Raw genomic sequence first — 15,756 nt, forward strand, 5'->3', positions numbered from 1 at the left:
TAAGACAACCCCTCCGTTGTATAGAGTGGAGGTGGTGCTAAACTCAAAAAAACAAGGGAAGGGCCAGGGATTTAGCTCAGTGGTGCCACACCTACCTCGCAAACTAAAGATCCTGAGTTTGATCCCTGATACTGAAAAACAAACAGACAAATGAACAAACAAACACACACACACACACACACACACACACATACACACAAACACACCGAAAAAAATGGAGTTCTGCTAATATGAAACATTTCGGTTGATTTTAGGAAGAGGTAGAAGAAAACGTAAGCAATGTTGGAAGGGGAGGAGAGCCTACGAACTCTCAGGTGCCTAATAACTAACTGACCCACGTAGCTAGAGCTAGGTTAAGTGAAGACAAGCCGGGGCTGCAGAAGTTGAGCTTGGACATTCAGGGTGTGGTTTGGTGGTCCATCCCCAGCATCACCAAGAAAATCCAAACCAAGCAGCAAACAAAAAACCCCATCATATACTTTACAAGGCTTTGAATGCATGCCAGGCGAAACAGTTAATGCTTTAGACGAGGAGATCTTAAAGTCTGTAAGGATGAATCTGGCAGTTTTACAGAAGTGAGATTAGACAGGAGGAGGGCAAGGAGGTGGCAGGAAGGGGCACGGCAGACCGGAAGCCAGGAGGACGGGCTGGACCTGAGCTGTGGGCCGGTGGAGAGAGAGGTGGACTTTCCAGCAGCCAGATCAAAGCACGACTCTTGGGAAAGAAGTCAGGACTGTAGGTGGATAAACAGTTGGGAATTATTTGCAGAGGGTGAAAGTTGAAATGGATTGGATTGATCAGTTGATTGCAGTCCTGCTGGGGATGGAACCCAGGGCATAGCACATGCTGGGCAAGTGCTCTACCACTGTGTTACATTCCCAGTCTGAAATGGTGGGTTTAGTGACCACACAGAGAGAAAGACATCTACAAAGCCTAGGAAAAAAGTGAGAAAAGGAGCAGGAAGAGGTAAATAAGCAGCTAAGGATAACTGGGAAAGGACAAGGACAGTGATGGAAGCAGAGGGAGCGCGTTCTGACTGTATTTTCTCTCTCCTTATTCTCTGCCCACCGATACTCTTTTGTGCTGTATTTTCTACCCAAGAATAATCTATGTTGTTTGTCAGCCCCTGTCCAGATATGAAAATGCTGGTGCTCGTAAAGTTCACCCCGAGATAAGTATTTTTGGTTAAGATTTGGAACACAGGGGTTCTTCCTCCCTGTGGTTATATGGGATCTTCAGAATTCTGAGCACACACCAAGCCTCCAGGCTGTGGTTCTGGGAGAGCCAGCAGCTGAACCTGCAAAGGGTTTGTGTGTAGAATCTTGTGGAGATACTTTATTAAATTGGGATTTCACATACTTTTCAACATATTTTTGTATTTTGCATAAATAATAAATGTACTTCATTCAGAAATCACTTAGCTTTTTTTTTTTTTTTTTTTTTTTTTTTTTTTTTTTTTTTTTGGCTTTTTGAGACAGGGTCTCACTGTGTAGTTGAGACTGACCTGGAACTTACTGTGTAGCCCAGGCTGGTCTCAAACTCACAGGGATCCTCCTGCCTTCGCCTCCTCCCAAGTGCTGGGATCACAGGCGTGCGCCACCAGACCCGGCTCTAATCACTTAATTTTGATGAGTGTACCTTCCAACCCTGTTACTGATTCCCTCTGCCCGTGTTGGTGTCAGGGTTTAGATACCATTACAAATGTGCTGTTAGGAATGTTTAGTACCTTCTTGACTTTCTGAGTCTTGTGGTTTTCTCTTCTATACCTTTCTATACCGTTACTCAGAAAGTTTCTTATTCATTAAAAAAAAAAGTGTACAGGAAATTTCATGACATGAATGCAAATTATTCTTTTTACCTGTAGTTCCCAGTCTTTTGCTGCTACAAGATAATGCTACTGTAAGACACTTGTACGATGAATTCCAGCAAATAGCATCTCACCTTATTGATGTTTAAGTGCCCTTCACGATGGTTGTGCTGTTAGTTCTGCCGGTAAAGTGTGTGCAAGCATGTGTCACCCTGTACCTGCCTGAGTGACACAAGCAGATGTCAGATTTTGCATTTGTACCAATCTGATGGGGAAGAAGTAGAAACTCGGTGTAGTCTTATTTTAATTTCTCTTAAAAGGGAAGCTATTTTGCACACCGTTCAAGTTTGTGGGCCAGTTGTGTTTCTCTTTCTAAGACCTGTCATGTACTCACATCTTTGGACCATTAGTCTGTCAGGTTGTGATTTTCTTTGATTCCTGAGACCTCATATATTTGGATGATTATTTTTTGGGGGGGGGGCGGCGTGGACCAAGGATTAAACTCAGGACGTGGTGCTTGCCAGGCAGGTGCTGTGCAGCTGAGCTAAATCTCCAGCTCCTGGATGATTTTTTTTTTTTGAGGGGGGTACCAAGGATCGAACTTGGGATGTTGTGCTTGCAGGGCAGGCAGTGGAACCACTGAGCCAAATCCCTGGGCCTGGATGATTAATTTTTATCTGTGCTAAGATACAAGTGTTTCTGTAAGTTTGCAGGTCTTTTTTTTTTTTTTTTTTTTTTTTTTATACCGGGGATTGAACTTGGGACCTTGTGCTCTTGAGGAACCACTGAGCTAAATCCCTGGCTCCTTGCTTATGCTTCTTGCAGCAGATTTTTAAAAAATTTTATGCAGTCCAATATCACATTTTTAATAGCTTCTGGATTTTGAATTTTTTAGTAGAAAAAAAAAATCTTCCCTCTGCCATGTTATAAGGCTATTCTCTTTTAAAATTTCATTTTTATATTTAAATCTTTGATTCATTTAATCTGGCTATCCAGTTGTCTCAACATTTTTTTAAACTAAAAAATTGGTTTCTACACAATCTGTTTGAAATACATCCTTAATAACATTGCCATATTGTCTTAATTATTGACATGGGTTTTGTTTGTTTGTTTGTTTTGGTTTTTTGAGACAGGGTCTCACTAGTTGAGGCTGACCTGGAACTCACTATGTAGCCCAGGCTGGTCTCGAACTCACAGTGATCCTCCTGCCTCAGCCTCCTGAGTGCTGGGATTACAGATGTGCGCCACCACGCCCGGCGCTGACTTTTTATTTCAAATCAAGAAAAAAATGTTGCATTTTTCATGCATTTTATGCCTGGTACATATATATTTCCCCCCTTTAGACCTACTATGGTGTATTATATAGTTTCTTGCATTAGCTTCATGGTCAATCTGTCTTTGGCTCAGTGGCCTTGATCTCAAACCCAAAGTCATGGCTGAGGATATGGCAAGGTTACTCAACTCCTTAGACCAAAAGTGACAGAGGCTGTTTTCTGTAAACCTTGGCTGGGTGGCAATAACGGAAGGAGAATTTTGAGAATCTGTCTAACAATATATCTCAAGAGTGATTGTCCTTTCTAAACCTTGAAAAATCTTCAAGATGCATAGGAAAGCCACTTTTGCCTTGGATTGGACTTGAGGAGTAAGGTACTGGCAGGATATCTGTATTGTGGTTTTACAGAGTCCTCACCTGGACAGAACACCTTCCTCACACTTCAGACCTACAGAACCACGGGACTTTGTTGGACCCTATTGAGGGGCTGAGGGACTTCGGTGGTTTTTCTGGGCTTGGTCATAGGAAGGCCCAGAGATCTAAAGAGAGGAAATCAGGTTATGTTCCATACTGTAGAAGATGCCTTCCCCAGTAAAATAAAATAAAGCAAAGGGTGACTTGGATTACAGTTTTGTGGGACAGGGGAAGCAAGTGTAAGTGAATTAGTGACAAGGACATATCTAGATTAATGCTAGATGCAGGCCATGTTGCCAAGTCTTGTATCAGTTCCCTTTCTTCACCCAAGTGTAGAGGAAATATGAGGAAGAACTGCTAGGTGGGGCTTTCTTATTCGGCAAGGAAGACCTGGGGATGCTATGGGGTCAGAGGGAAAGATTTTTTTTTTTTTTTTTTTTTTTTGGCGTTTTGAGACAGGGTCTCACTATGTAGTTGAAACTGACCTGGAACTCACTGTGTGGCCCAGGCTGGTTTTGAACTCGCAGTGATGCTCCTGCCTCAGCCTCCCGAGTGCTGGGATTATAGGCATGCGCCACCACGCCTGGCTCAGTGGGAAAGATCTTAATGTATTTGGTGTCAATGGGAAAGATCTTAGTGTATCTGTCAGAAGGCAAGTGTTGAACTGAATGATGTGGAACTTAATGCTATAAGGTAGGAGGAAGCATTTGGTTATGAAGTTACAGACTTGGTTTCACATCCTGGCTCTGTTCTCCATTCTCTTTGGCTTCGGGCAAGTTACACAACTCTTCTACCCTTGTTTCCTCTTGTACACACTGGTGATAATGCCTAATACCTGGTAGGATTGGGAGGATTACATCAGTGTGTGTACTGAGGGTTGAAAGTACAACCTGGCCCCAGGAAACAGAAATATCAGTTGCCTTCTAGGTGAGGAAGGAAGACTTAAAGATATACATGGGAAAAGTATGATTGGTGTTAGACGGGACCTGTAATTGAGATTATAGCTAGGGATTTGAAAGAATTTTGAAAAGTAAAATTTTTTTTCTGATTTAAAAATATTGAGGTATAATCTGTGTACATTGAAGTGCACACATGTTAATGTTCAGCTAGATGACTAGTTATATACATGTGGACCTATGTGATCACCACTCAGATCTAGCTAATGAACATGTCTTGAAATTTTTTTTTTGTACCAGGGATCCAACTAGGGTCCTTGAGCTTGCAAGGCAGGTGGCGGAACTGCAGCGCTAAATCCCCGGCCTTTGTTTTTGACGTTTTGCCAGCCCCTCTGGTGTACATTCATCCCTCAGTCTTGGTGACTGCTAGCTCTATCTTCATGGGTGTCTTCCTCAATTCATTTTTCTTATTCTTGAAACTTAGTGTGTACTCTTTTTGTGTCCATTTTTTCACTCAGTAAAACATTGTGAGATTTTTTTCCCCCATGTCTTGCATGAATCTGTAGATTTTTTTGTAATCATTGTGGAGTATTCCTTTGTACAAACACCAATCATTTGCTAATCTATCGTTTTGGGTTTTTTCAGTTTTAGTTTTTTTCTTCACATTAGGAATAAAGCTAATCAAGATGCTCTTGTACAGATGTTTTTCTGAATGTCTGGGTCACACAGTAAGCAAATATATATTTAATTTTAAGCTGGGCGTGGTGGTGCATGCTTGTAATCCCAGTACTTGGGAGGCTGAGGCAGGAGGATCACTGTGAATTTGAGAGTAGCCTGGGCTACATAGTGAGTTCCAGGTCAGTCTCAAGCGCATAGTGAGACCCTGTCTCAAAACAAACAAACAAACAAACAAAAAAACAAAAAAAAAACCCCAAAGTATATATATTTAATTTTAATAGAAAGTGCTAAATGGTATTACAAAATTTTTGCACTCGCAATAGCACCATGGACCCAGACCCTGCACCCAGATTAAACAATTGTCCAGAATATTCTGGGGTGGAGTGGGGAGGTGACGGGACGAGAAAGGGATCAATGATCATGACGTAATATTCACTGATGTCACAAAATGGGTGTAAACCTTGTGTAGCACAATAGACCTGTATATAAATTAGAAGTTCTTAATAGATTTAAAGAATTAGCTACATTTATTTCATCTATCTTTTTTTCTGGCTTCCTTTGTGGAAGTATTTTTAATTAAAAATCGATTACAGATGCATTATAAGCAATATAGAAAGTTATAGAATATATACATAACCAACTAGAAATACCATCTTCTTGTCTTAATTTATGACCTTTGGTGGAACTACCATGAAGCTAGTCCTAGGTATCCTTTTACATTCTTCAAGATACATCTAAAAAATGTACATTTAAAAACACTTAAAAACAGCCTTAATCCTGTTTTTACGCTTAACTAAATTGAACAACAATAAAAGAACTTGGTCTCTACGATGAGTGTTATCATTATGTTCTTTTTTTGTTTTTGTTTTTTGAGACAGGATTTCACTATGTAGTTGAGACTGACCTGGAACTCACTATGTAGCCCAGGCTGGTCTCGAACTCACAGTGATCCTCCTGCCTCAGCCCCACTGGTGCTGGGATTACAGGCGTGCACCACCATGCCCTGCTAGTGTTATCATTAAGTATATCTAAAATGTACCAATAAACATTTTCTTCCAAAAAAAAAAAAAAGAATTTAAGAAGGAAATCAGGAACCCAAAAGGAGTTGCTATGAAATAGGCACAAACTGCCTAACTTCTTTCCTGGATATGTACCTTGATTTATGGCCTGGGCACAGTTTGTATTGTATTCTAGAGCTTAGCCTTGCAGTGTCACAGCTAAATTATCGTGAAAAATCAGGCACAAAGAGGAGTGGAAACCTGTACAGTGTGTGACTGTAAATGTGTTCATTAATTAAATATATTAATGACTGTAGCAATTAGCGATTTGCATCAGAATGAGATAGAAATCAGCGATATTTCAGGTGTTCATTCTTGGTACTAACATTGGCCATGCCTCTCCTTTGGTACTGAATATCGCTGGTGTTTAATCTCAGCAGCACTACTTTGTCTCTTTCCAAATCCTGACATACAGTTAGTTGATCATTAGAGCTGTTTTTCCTTGGGCTCTTCAATCAGGCTACCCACGTATATGGGCAGGATGGAGGCTGGGGATAGTAGGGCAGCATCGAGACCTGGCTTCCTTGCTAAGGACCTGAGCCCTCAGAAGAGCTCCCGGTTCCCGGAAGAGGACCCCAGCCAATAGTTGGTGCTGGGGTAGGTAAACTCCTCCTTGCCCAATTGCTTAATAATTGAAGAGGGGAATAGGAGTGTAGTGTACATAGAAAGAGTCTAAAATCATACACGGGCAACTTTGTGCGTTTTCCAAGGCGAGCTTACGCATTTGTGTTTCGATTTGATCAAGATACAGAAGATACCAGTTATTTAGAATGTATCCTCAGTGCCCCTTCTAGACACCGTGAGAGTTGAGAGTGCATTTTTGTCAATTGCAGACCAGATTTAACTTAAACATTTTTCACGGATATGGTGTTAGGTACGGCTGCTTCATTCTAGTACTGCTACTGTATAATTATCTAGGTCCCCGAGATGGGCTAACATTCAAGCAGGGCCCTTACTCAAATCCGCCAGTTCAGACATGGTTTCCATGAGAGGTTGGTTCAAATGATGAGTTTCTAACTCTTGGCACATTGGTAGGGTTAGGGTCGACTTCTGTATATCAGTTACCATGTCCCCTTTTGGTCCACAGTAGGCCTGATTTTCTTAATTGCTAGCTTGAAAAGCTTGCTTTATAGCTGGAAGACAGAAAAGCTAGTGTGATTTATAAGTGGGCAGCTATTCTAAGAGTTCACTCAGCTAATTTAGAGTTGATTATGCCTGAGATGGGTTTAACTTCTGCCTTCATTTCAAAAGGCCTGACATATCTGGTATTATTTATGAATGTGTGGCTTGCTAAAGACAGGGAGGGGCACAGGGCAGCTTGTGCAATTAATCTCTTGCATTAGATAGAGGGCTAGTTCTAATTTCCTTTTAATCCAAGCATGGATTATGTTGGTTTGGTCAGGGCATTTGATGTAAGGACAAAGTTTAAATATTTATGACTTTACTCTTTTAGTTTTTTGTTTGTTTATTTGTTTTTTGGTACTGGGGATCGAACTCTGGCGCTTGCAAGGCAGGCAGTGGAAGACTTTACTCTTTTATTTATTTATTTATTTTTTGAGACAGGGTCCCACTATGTAGTTGAGACTGACCTGGAACTCATTATGTAGCCCAGGCTGGTCTCAAACTCACAGTGATCCTCCAGCCTCAGCCTCCCGAGTGCTGGGATTAAGGTGTGTGCCACCATGCCCAGCTTGGTTCATAACTCTTAATAGTCAGTATTTCTCAGAAGGAAGCACCATTATGTTTTCAGTAGTGCTTCTGTTATCAGGGTCCTGGAGGTGCTGTGGATGCTTTCCAGAGATTCTAAGTTCTTGTTGTCCTGAACAAATAATTAGACAACACACACACAAAAGGTCGTAAGGTTTTATTTTATTTTATTTTCAGTACTGGGCACCAAACTCAGGACCTTGTGCTTGCGAGGGAGGTGTGGTGCCACTGAGCTCAATCCCCAGCCCAGTGAGGTTTTCAATTTATGAAAGGTAGGAAAAGAAGTCTGCTTTGCAGAGTCAGAGCTGGCCCGGAAGGAGCTCACGGTGGCCATGTGGTTAATGGCTGCCATCTTTTGTACCCCTCATTCTGACAGCAGATCTAGGCCATTCTAGGAAGAACCTGCCTGATTCTGTTCCAGAAGAACTGAAAATAGCACTTTCTGATTGGTCTCAGGAGCAGGGCTTGGACATTTGGGTCCTGGATCTCTGTGATTAACAGGTCATGCCCACTTGCCCAGCCAGTTGGCTGCACCCTAATCTCCTACCTCATTTCCTCTAATACTTATTTTAATGATAGTACTCATTGCCAGGTAGTGAGTGCCTAATATTGGAGAGGTCTTAATTGTCTTAGGAACAACCATTGATTCCAATACTTTATTTTCATTTTTGACTATAATATCACATGTGTACGTACCACCTAATGCATTAAATAAAACAATATCTTGAGAGACAAAGAAACCTTGACATGTGTAAGCAGCCTTAAAAAATTGACATATAAATGTAACATGTGAGCTTAGGTTGGAAACTTAGGTTGGTTCAGAAAAAAAAAAAAAAGAAAATGCATATATTATTGGGACACTTTCCAAAATCTGAGTAAGTTATGTAGATGATATACTTGGATTGCATTAATGCCAACTACCTTGATTTTGGTAATGGTATTGTGTATCATAAGTGAATGTGTCCTAGCCGGTCATGGTGGCACATACCTGTAATCCCAGCACTTGGAGGCTGAGGCAGGAGGATCGCTGTGAGTTTAAGACTAGCTTGGGCTACATAGTGAGTTCCAGGGCAGTCTGAACTACATAGTGAGACCCTGTCTCAAAAAACAAAAGCAACAACAAGAAAAATGAGTGTGTCCTGAGGAAAATGTATGCTAAAATACTGAGGATTAAGACCATGAGGTATGCAATTAATTTTCTGTTCACAAAAATTATCTGTTCATAGACAGAGAACAGTAACAAATGTGGTGAACTTAGTATGTAGCCCAGGCTGGCCTTGAACTCCCAGCAATCCTGCCTCAGCCTCCTAAGTGCTGGGATTAGGGAAATCATAATTTAAAAAATGAAAACTAGCTTCAGGACGCAAGCCCAGTTCAAAAATTTTTTTCCTCTTTTCCCTGGAAAATAAGCCTGGGAAATTTCCTTTCACCTGCAAATGGATTCTGCTACTGGATTCCTTTTTTTCTTGCAGACAGCCTCTTTCACTCATGAATAGACCACCTTTTCAGCTGTAAAATGGCCTTTCTCATTTGAGTAGACCATTAACTTTGTACACACACACACACACACACACACACACACACACACGCCAGGGATGGAACTCAGGACCTTGTGCTTGCAAGGCAGGCACAGTGCCACTGAGCAAAATCCCTAGTTCCAGTAGCCCATTATCTTCCAATGGGTAAGCCACACTTGGGATCCACCAAACCAAGACCAAGACTAGATAATCAAATTGCACAAATTTTTACTGCCCAAAACACAGATATTCCCAGTTTCAAACTCTAGTGGGTCTCATTTCTCTAGGTACCCGCAGTTTACTCTTGAGTGGACCCCAAATCTTCACCTAATAAACCCTTCCCTTGTCTCTTACTGATTAACCTCTGAGCCTTTTATGTTTAGGGTAGGTTAAACTCTGCACCTTAGCTTCAGGATCCTCTCAGACCCAGGCTAGTGTCAGAATTGCTGAATCGCTGGCTCTGAATGTCCTTCAGTTTACCTTACATGCTAAACTGTTTCCCAGTATGGTAAACCTTGTTGGTATAAAACAGTATCTCATTGTGGTTGTTTATATTTCTTTGGCTATAGTGAAGCTGAGCATCTTTTTTTTTTTTTTTACCGGGGATCAAACTCGGGTTCTTACACTTGCAAAGCAGGTGGCAGAACCACTGAGCTAAATCCCCGGCCCTGAACATCTTTTTGAATGCTAGTCATCGAGGCTTACTTTTATGAATTGCTTGCCAGTGTTTTAAAATCTTTGATTTTTTTCTACTAATTCTTGTTATGTCTTAACATAGTCTGCACATTCAACCTTTGTCAGGTAGATGTTGTCCACATACTTCTGAAACTAAAAAACAAAACAAAACAAAAAAAAAACTAAGTTACATTTTATTTGAATTACACCAAATAAATGAGGTAGAGACAGGCAGAGAAAATATTACACATGAAGTGCGCCGGGCCTAGGGTCTGGTGTCTGGGTGCACATCTCTTCTAGGCTTTGTTACACTGTGAAGCAACTTAAAGTTGTGTTCTTATGTTTGACTTTCTGAAAAACAGTATGTTTAGAAGGTCTAGCCAATGTCCCAAGAGTATTTCATTCAGAGAATTACTCAATAACTTGTTTTTCCCTCCTCCTGTAGACATTACCAAAGAATCTGCATATTGCTAAATAATGAAACTCTTGCACTGCCAAGCTTTGGCCGGGACAGAACTCGCATTGAGTAATCGGCCCAAGTGCTCTTGCAGTGGGAGGAGGGTATCTCTTGGTCCATCATCTAACCGATTCCTACTGATTTGATAACACCAATAGGCTACAGGTGAAGGAAGATAAACCTGCTTGGAACACCTTGAGAAGGTCCTAATGATAATTCAGAAACTTCCTTTATTGCTGTAATTCGTAGGGTAGATATTAGCATTACATATGGGACACACATACAAAAAATCAAAACAAAACAATACACACACACACACACACACACCAAAACAAAATAAAACCCAAACCTGAAACTGGAAAATATTAACTCTGTGTGGAAACTGAAAAAAAATTCCCACTCCATTTTTATAAGACACCATTTACGGAGCTCTGGTGGTTGTGTTACCTCTGTCATCTGTGCTAGCTGGTGCGGTGTGAATTCACTGTAAGCTCTTTCCAGAGATTTTTTTCCCCCAAGCTCTTGTCCTGAACAAAGAATCGAAAGATTTTACATTTATTAAATGTAGGGAAAGAAATATACATACTCTGCAGAGTGAGCGTGGGCCACTGAGAAAAAGAGCACATTAACCAGGAGGTTAATGATGCATCTTGTGTACCTGCCATTGCTCAGGTTGACGTCAGATCGAGGCCGTCCTATCAAAAATCGGCTTGATTTCTCACCAGGAAAAAAAAAAAAAATCGAAGATAGCACTTTCTGATTGGTTCCAGGTCCAGGGATTGGGGACTGTTTTTTTTCTGCGCATGTGTCCTGGATCTCGGTGATTGGTAGGTCACACCCACTTGCTCAGCTGCTGGGTTATGACCTAATTTCCAGACTGTTGTCCTAAACAGAATTTGACTTTCACTTGATCTTAGCTTAAAGGCTGAGAAGTGATAAAACTTGACTTTCAACTCCAAGCTGCGCCCCCCCAACCAAAAAGAAAAAAGAGAGAAAGAAATATCCCAACTCTTCCAGTTGATGCACACATCAGTTCTTACGGGAATTAATGATACAAGCTCATTCTCAACTTTCCACTGATTTCTTTTTTCTTTTTTTTTTTTTGAGACAGGGTCTCACTATGTAGTTCAGACTGACCTGGAACTCACTGTGTAGCCCAGGCTGGTCTCAAACTCACATCGATCCTCCTGCCTCCGCCTCCTGAGTGCTGGGATGACAGGCGTGCACCACCATGCCCGGCCATTGATTTATTTTCTTTATGGAAAATATAGTATCAGTGTGGAGAAGAAAACCTAGCCTCATTGCTCAAAGATAACTTAATGCTTTCTTCCTGACCTTTTCCCGTGTATACATAGTTCACAGAGTTAAGCTACAGTTTAAGATTGTGTCTCTCACTTAGCTTTATTTATTTTCCTCATTGAGTTTATTGGTACATTTTAGGTATACAGTGCAGTTACATTCATCACTGGGATCCTGTACCTTTCCATGATGGGTCTTGGTTCTCATTTTTCCCCTTGTCCCTGCCCTCCCTTCACCCCTCCCCCCCCTTATACACACTTCATTTCTTAGCATTATTAATGTACACGGTGTCTATATCACTGTATATCATATAGTGAGCATTTCCCTGCATTTCTTATGACAGATGCCCAAAATTGGAACTACTCATTGTAGAAAACTATTTTTAGTCTTTTCATGGCACATGAGTTTTGAAAACAGTTGCTAGTGGTTTATTCCATGCTCCTACAAGTGGCGTATGAGAGTACCTGTATCATTTTAGTCATTGGACTTTTCATGAGACAGAAGTATTGCTGATATAACTCTCAACTTGCTAGATGCCTGATAGGTCGAGTGTGTGCTTCGCGATATCAAAGAATGAATTCTAAGGAACAGCAGAGGTTAAGAATAAACATTTGGCCAGGGATTTAGCCCAGTGATTCTGCTGTCTGCCTTGCAAGTGTAAGGACCTGAGTTTGATCCCCAGTACCCCCCCCAAAAAAAAAGAATAAGAAAAATTTATTGGGAGAGATAGCTCCTGAGAGATAGGAGGGGACTCAAAAGTGTGTTGCCACAGACCCCACTTCACAGAGAAAATTTCATAGAGCAAAAATCATGAGGTGGGTACAAGATGAGTCCTAACTGTGTCAACCAGTAAGATTACAAGTAGGTAATGTTGGTCCAGTGGGTGAAGAGAATCGATCACATGGCACGGGTACATGGAAAGAGCAGACATTTTTAAAGAAGGGATGGATCAGGAGGTCCTGATCAACCACCTGGCTGACTGATGTCATTCTAGACTTTATTGGACCAGGTGATACCAATTTCAGTATGCTCTTCAATTTATTCCTTATCCCTCAGGATAAGCACGGAGGCCTGGTCATTCCTTTATTTTGAGGGCTGGCCTCTGACAGATGCACCTCCAGACACAATTATAGTGTGTTCTCATCTGCACTGACTCCCTCGGGTATCTAGCCCTATCTGACTGCCTCTAATCGACCTAACTTAGCTGCTTATAATAATTCGATAACATAAGTACGTCAGTTTTGTCTCATTCACATTTCTTTGATGATGAGTTTAAAACATCTGATATTTATTTTGTTTTGTTCTTTCTTTTTGAGACAGAATCTTGCTACTTAGTTCAAGTTGGCTTTGAATTCACTCTGTGGCCTTGAAATCGTGCTCTAGTCCCTTCCTGCCTCAGCTTCCCAAGTGCTGGGATTGTAGGCATGTGCCACCGCACTGAAGTTCTGATATATTTATTAACCACTCATATTACTTTTTATTTTGTACCAGGGATAGAACTTGGGATCTTGCAGTTGGGAGGCAGATGGCGGCACCACTGAGCTAAATCCCCAGCCTAGCACTTGTATTTACTTCAGTGAGTTCAGATCATGAACTTGCTTACTTTTCTGCAATAGCTTGTGTTTTTCTTTTCTTTTCTTTTTTATTTTATTTATTTATTTATTTATTTATTTATTTATTTATTTATTTATTTATTTATTTAGTGGTTTTTTGAGACAGGGTCTCACTGTGTAGTTGAGATTGACCTAGAACTCACTGTGTAGCCCAGGCTGGTCTCGAACTCACAGTGATCCTCCTGCCTCAGCCTCCCGAGTGCTGGGATTACAGGCATGTGCCACCACGCCCGGCAGCTTGTGTTTTTCTTATTGAATAATTTTTATAGTAATCCCAGCACTCTGAGAAGTGAAAGTCAGGAGAATTGCAAGTTCAGTCCCAGCCTGGGCAATTTAGTAATTTACTGAGACTTGCCTCAAAACGAAATATAAAGGGCTGGGAGGTAGCTCAGTGTGAATGAAGATCCTGGGCTCCACCTCCAGTATATATGGCCTTTACCAGGGAAGCATGAAAATCTTTGTCATTACACGGTTCAGAGCTGTATTTGGAGAGAGTTTTTATTATCCATGACTTCATTTGATGATAGTGTTTGGGGAGGAAATCCAGATTATGGAGACCCGAGCTTCCTCCATGGTTATCATTGGATAGAAGCCATTTTCTCTCAGTGACGTCATCTGGTCTGGCTGCAGTCATTGGTTCCTTATTTTTGAAGTCTGTATGTCACCCATCCTTATTTTCTATAAACTCCGCAAAGTTGCCCTTTTGGTGCGCTGCCCCCTCCTATGACGTTTTCTCATGTCCTGATGCTTTCTTTTAAGGTATTATCCAAAGAGACGAGTCACCCATGGAAAAAGGGCTCTCTGGTCTTCGAGGAAAGGACTTTGAGCTCTCTGACGTGTTTTATTTCTCCAAGAAGGGATTGGAAGCCATTGTGGAGGACGAAGTGACCCAGAGGTTCTCCTCAGAGGAGCTGGAGTCATGGAATCTCCTCACTAGAACCAACACCAATTTCCACTACATCAGTCCTCGGCTCACCATGGTGTGGGTGCTGGGCGTCATAGTCCGCTATTGCGTCCTGCTGCCTCTGAGGTGAGTCGCCTGCCTGGTACCTTGACCTGTGTGCAGTGGCCACAGCTGAGCTGAGCGGTGACGTTCCACCCCTTCCACCTAGGAAATACAGCCCTGGGGGATGCAGCGTTTACCCTCCTGTCACTGTTTTCTCCCGATGAAGGTGTATATTCAGAATTCAGTACGTGTCTTGCAGTCTGGATCCACTTTGCGTTGCACTCCTAATTTGAGGATGGATAGGAAAGGGAACGTGCAAACAAGAAAAGGAGAGATGCTGGATAATTCCACATTTTCCAACATGTTCTCCAGCTCCACCGTGCCTCTTCTTAGGAAAGTTCCCCAGCTGGGTCCCCCTCGCTTTTAGCTTGGCGGGGGGAGCCTGCAGCCCAGTTTACGGAAGCCCACTGGGGGCCATCAGAGTAGGAGACCCTGGGCAGCGGGGCGAAGGCACAGTGGCCGCGATCTGGTGATGCGATGCAGGGAGGAGGGAGAGATACCAGCCACGGCCTGGCTGCTGGTCATCTTGCTTCATTTCGCTGAACTTGGCCTTGGCCTCCTCTAACAGCTAATCCTGGCCTGAGGTGGAGCCTTCCTGCTGTCCCCAGGGTGGCTCGCACTCAGCCCCCACAGTTTATTACCGGGAAGACATTGCTTAAGAAGAGGCAGACACAGATCTCCTGTTTCCTTTGCCGTGGGTTGCCAGGGACCTGACATGGCAGCACCGTGTGTCCTCGGGGAATCGCTTCAGCTGTGACCACAAAGTGAAAGTTAGGGTTTCATGCACTTCTGCTTGAACCTGAAACCAGGGTCCCCGCGGTGGGGTTCGCATGTCTGGGGATGCCCATGACTTGCCATTGGCGTGTGAAAAGAAAGATGAGAGCATTTATTTACTTATTTGGTGTCGGGGATCGAACTCGGACCACCCTTGCTTGCAAGGCCGGCAGCAGAGCCAAATCCCCAGCCCAAGAATTTTTATTTATTAAAAGCTTCGGTCCTCTAGATAATTAGAGCTCCTGTTTTCTTTTCTTTTCTTTTTGGTTTTCTGAGACAGGGTCTCACTGTGTAGTTCAGACTGCTCTGGAACTCACTGTGTAGCCCAGGTTGTTCGCGAACTCTTGGTGATCCAGCTGCCTCGGCCTCCTGAGTGCTGGGATTACGGCCCGGCTACATGTTTCTCTTCTTGAAAAGAAACAAAACTTGAAGGGGGCAGGGGTGGGGGTGGGGGACGTGAGCAGCACAGAGAGCTGGAGGGGCCTGTACTTGTCCTTGGTTAGCTGCCCTCAGGAGGTTGATTGTCTTAGCTCATTTCAGTAAACTAACGCTCACCAAAGAGTCAAGTGACAGAAAGATTAG

The 15,756-nt window shown here is 42.4% G+C and overlaps 1 protein-coding gene across 3 annotated transcripts in view; it reads left to right on the forward strand.

Moving 5' to 3' along the window:
• Positions 1-15,756, forward strand: part of Gpat3 (glycerol-3-phosphate acyltransferase 3) — a 48,937-nt gene that overhangs the window by 18,011 nt on the left and 15,170 nt on the right. For all 3 annotated transcript variants that reach the window (XM_010617818.3, XM_019206628.2, XM_033759459.1), the window contains one exon: positions 14,154-14,424. In XM_010617818.3, the coding sequence (XP_010616120.1) occupies positions 14,154-14,424 (271 nt within the window). The remainder of the gene's footprint in view (positions 1-14,153; positions 14,425-15,756) is intronic.

The sequence above is a fragment of the Fukomys damarensis genome, unplaced genomic scaffold, assembly GCF_012274545.1.
Source record: "Fukomys damarensis isolate Sample0158 unplaced genomic scaffold, DMR_v1.0_HiC HiC_scaffold_37, whole genome shotgun sequence".
NCBI lineage: Eukaryota > Metazoa > Chordata > Mammalia > Rodentia > Bathyergidae > Fukomys > Fukomys damarensis.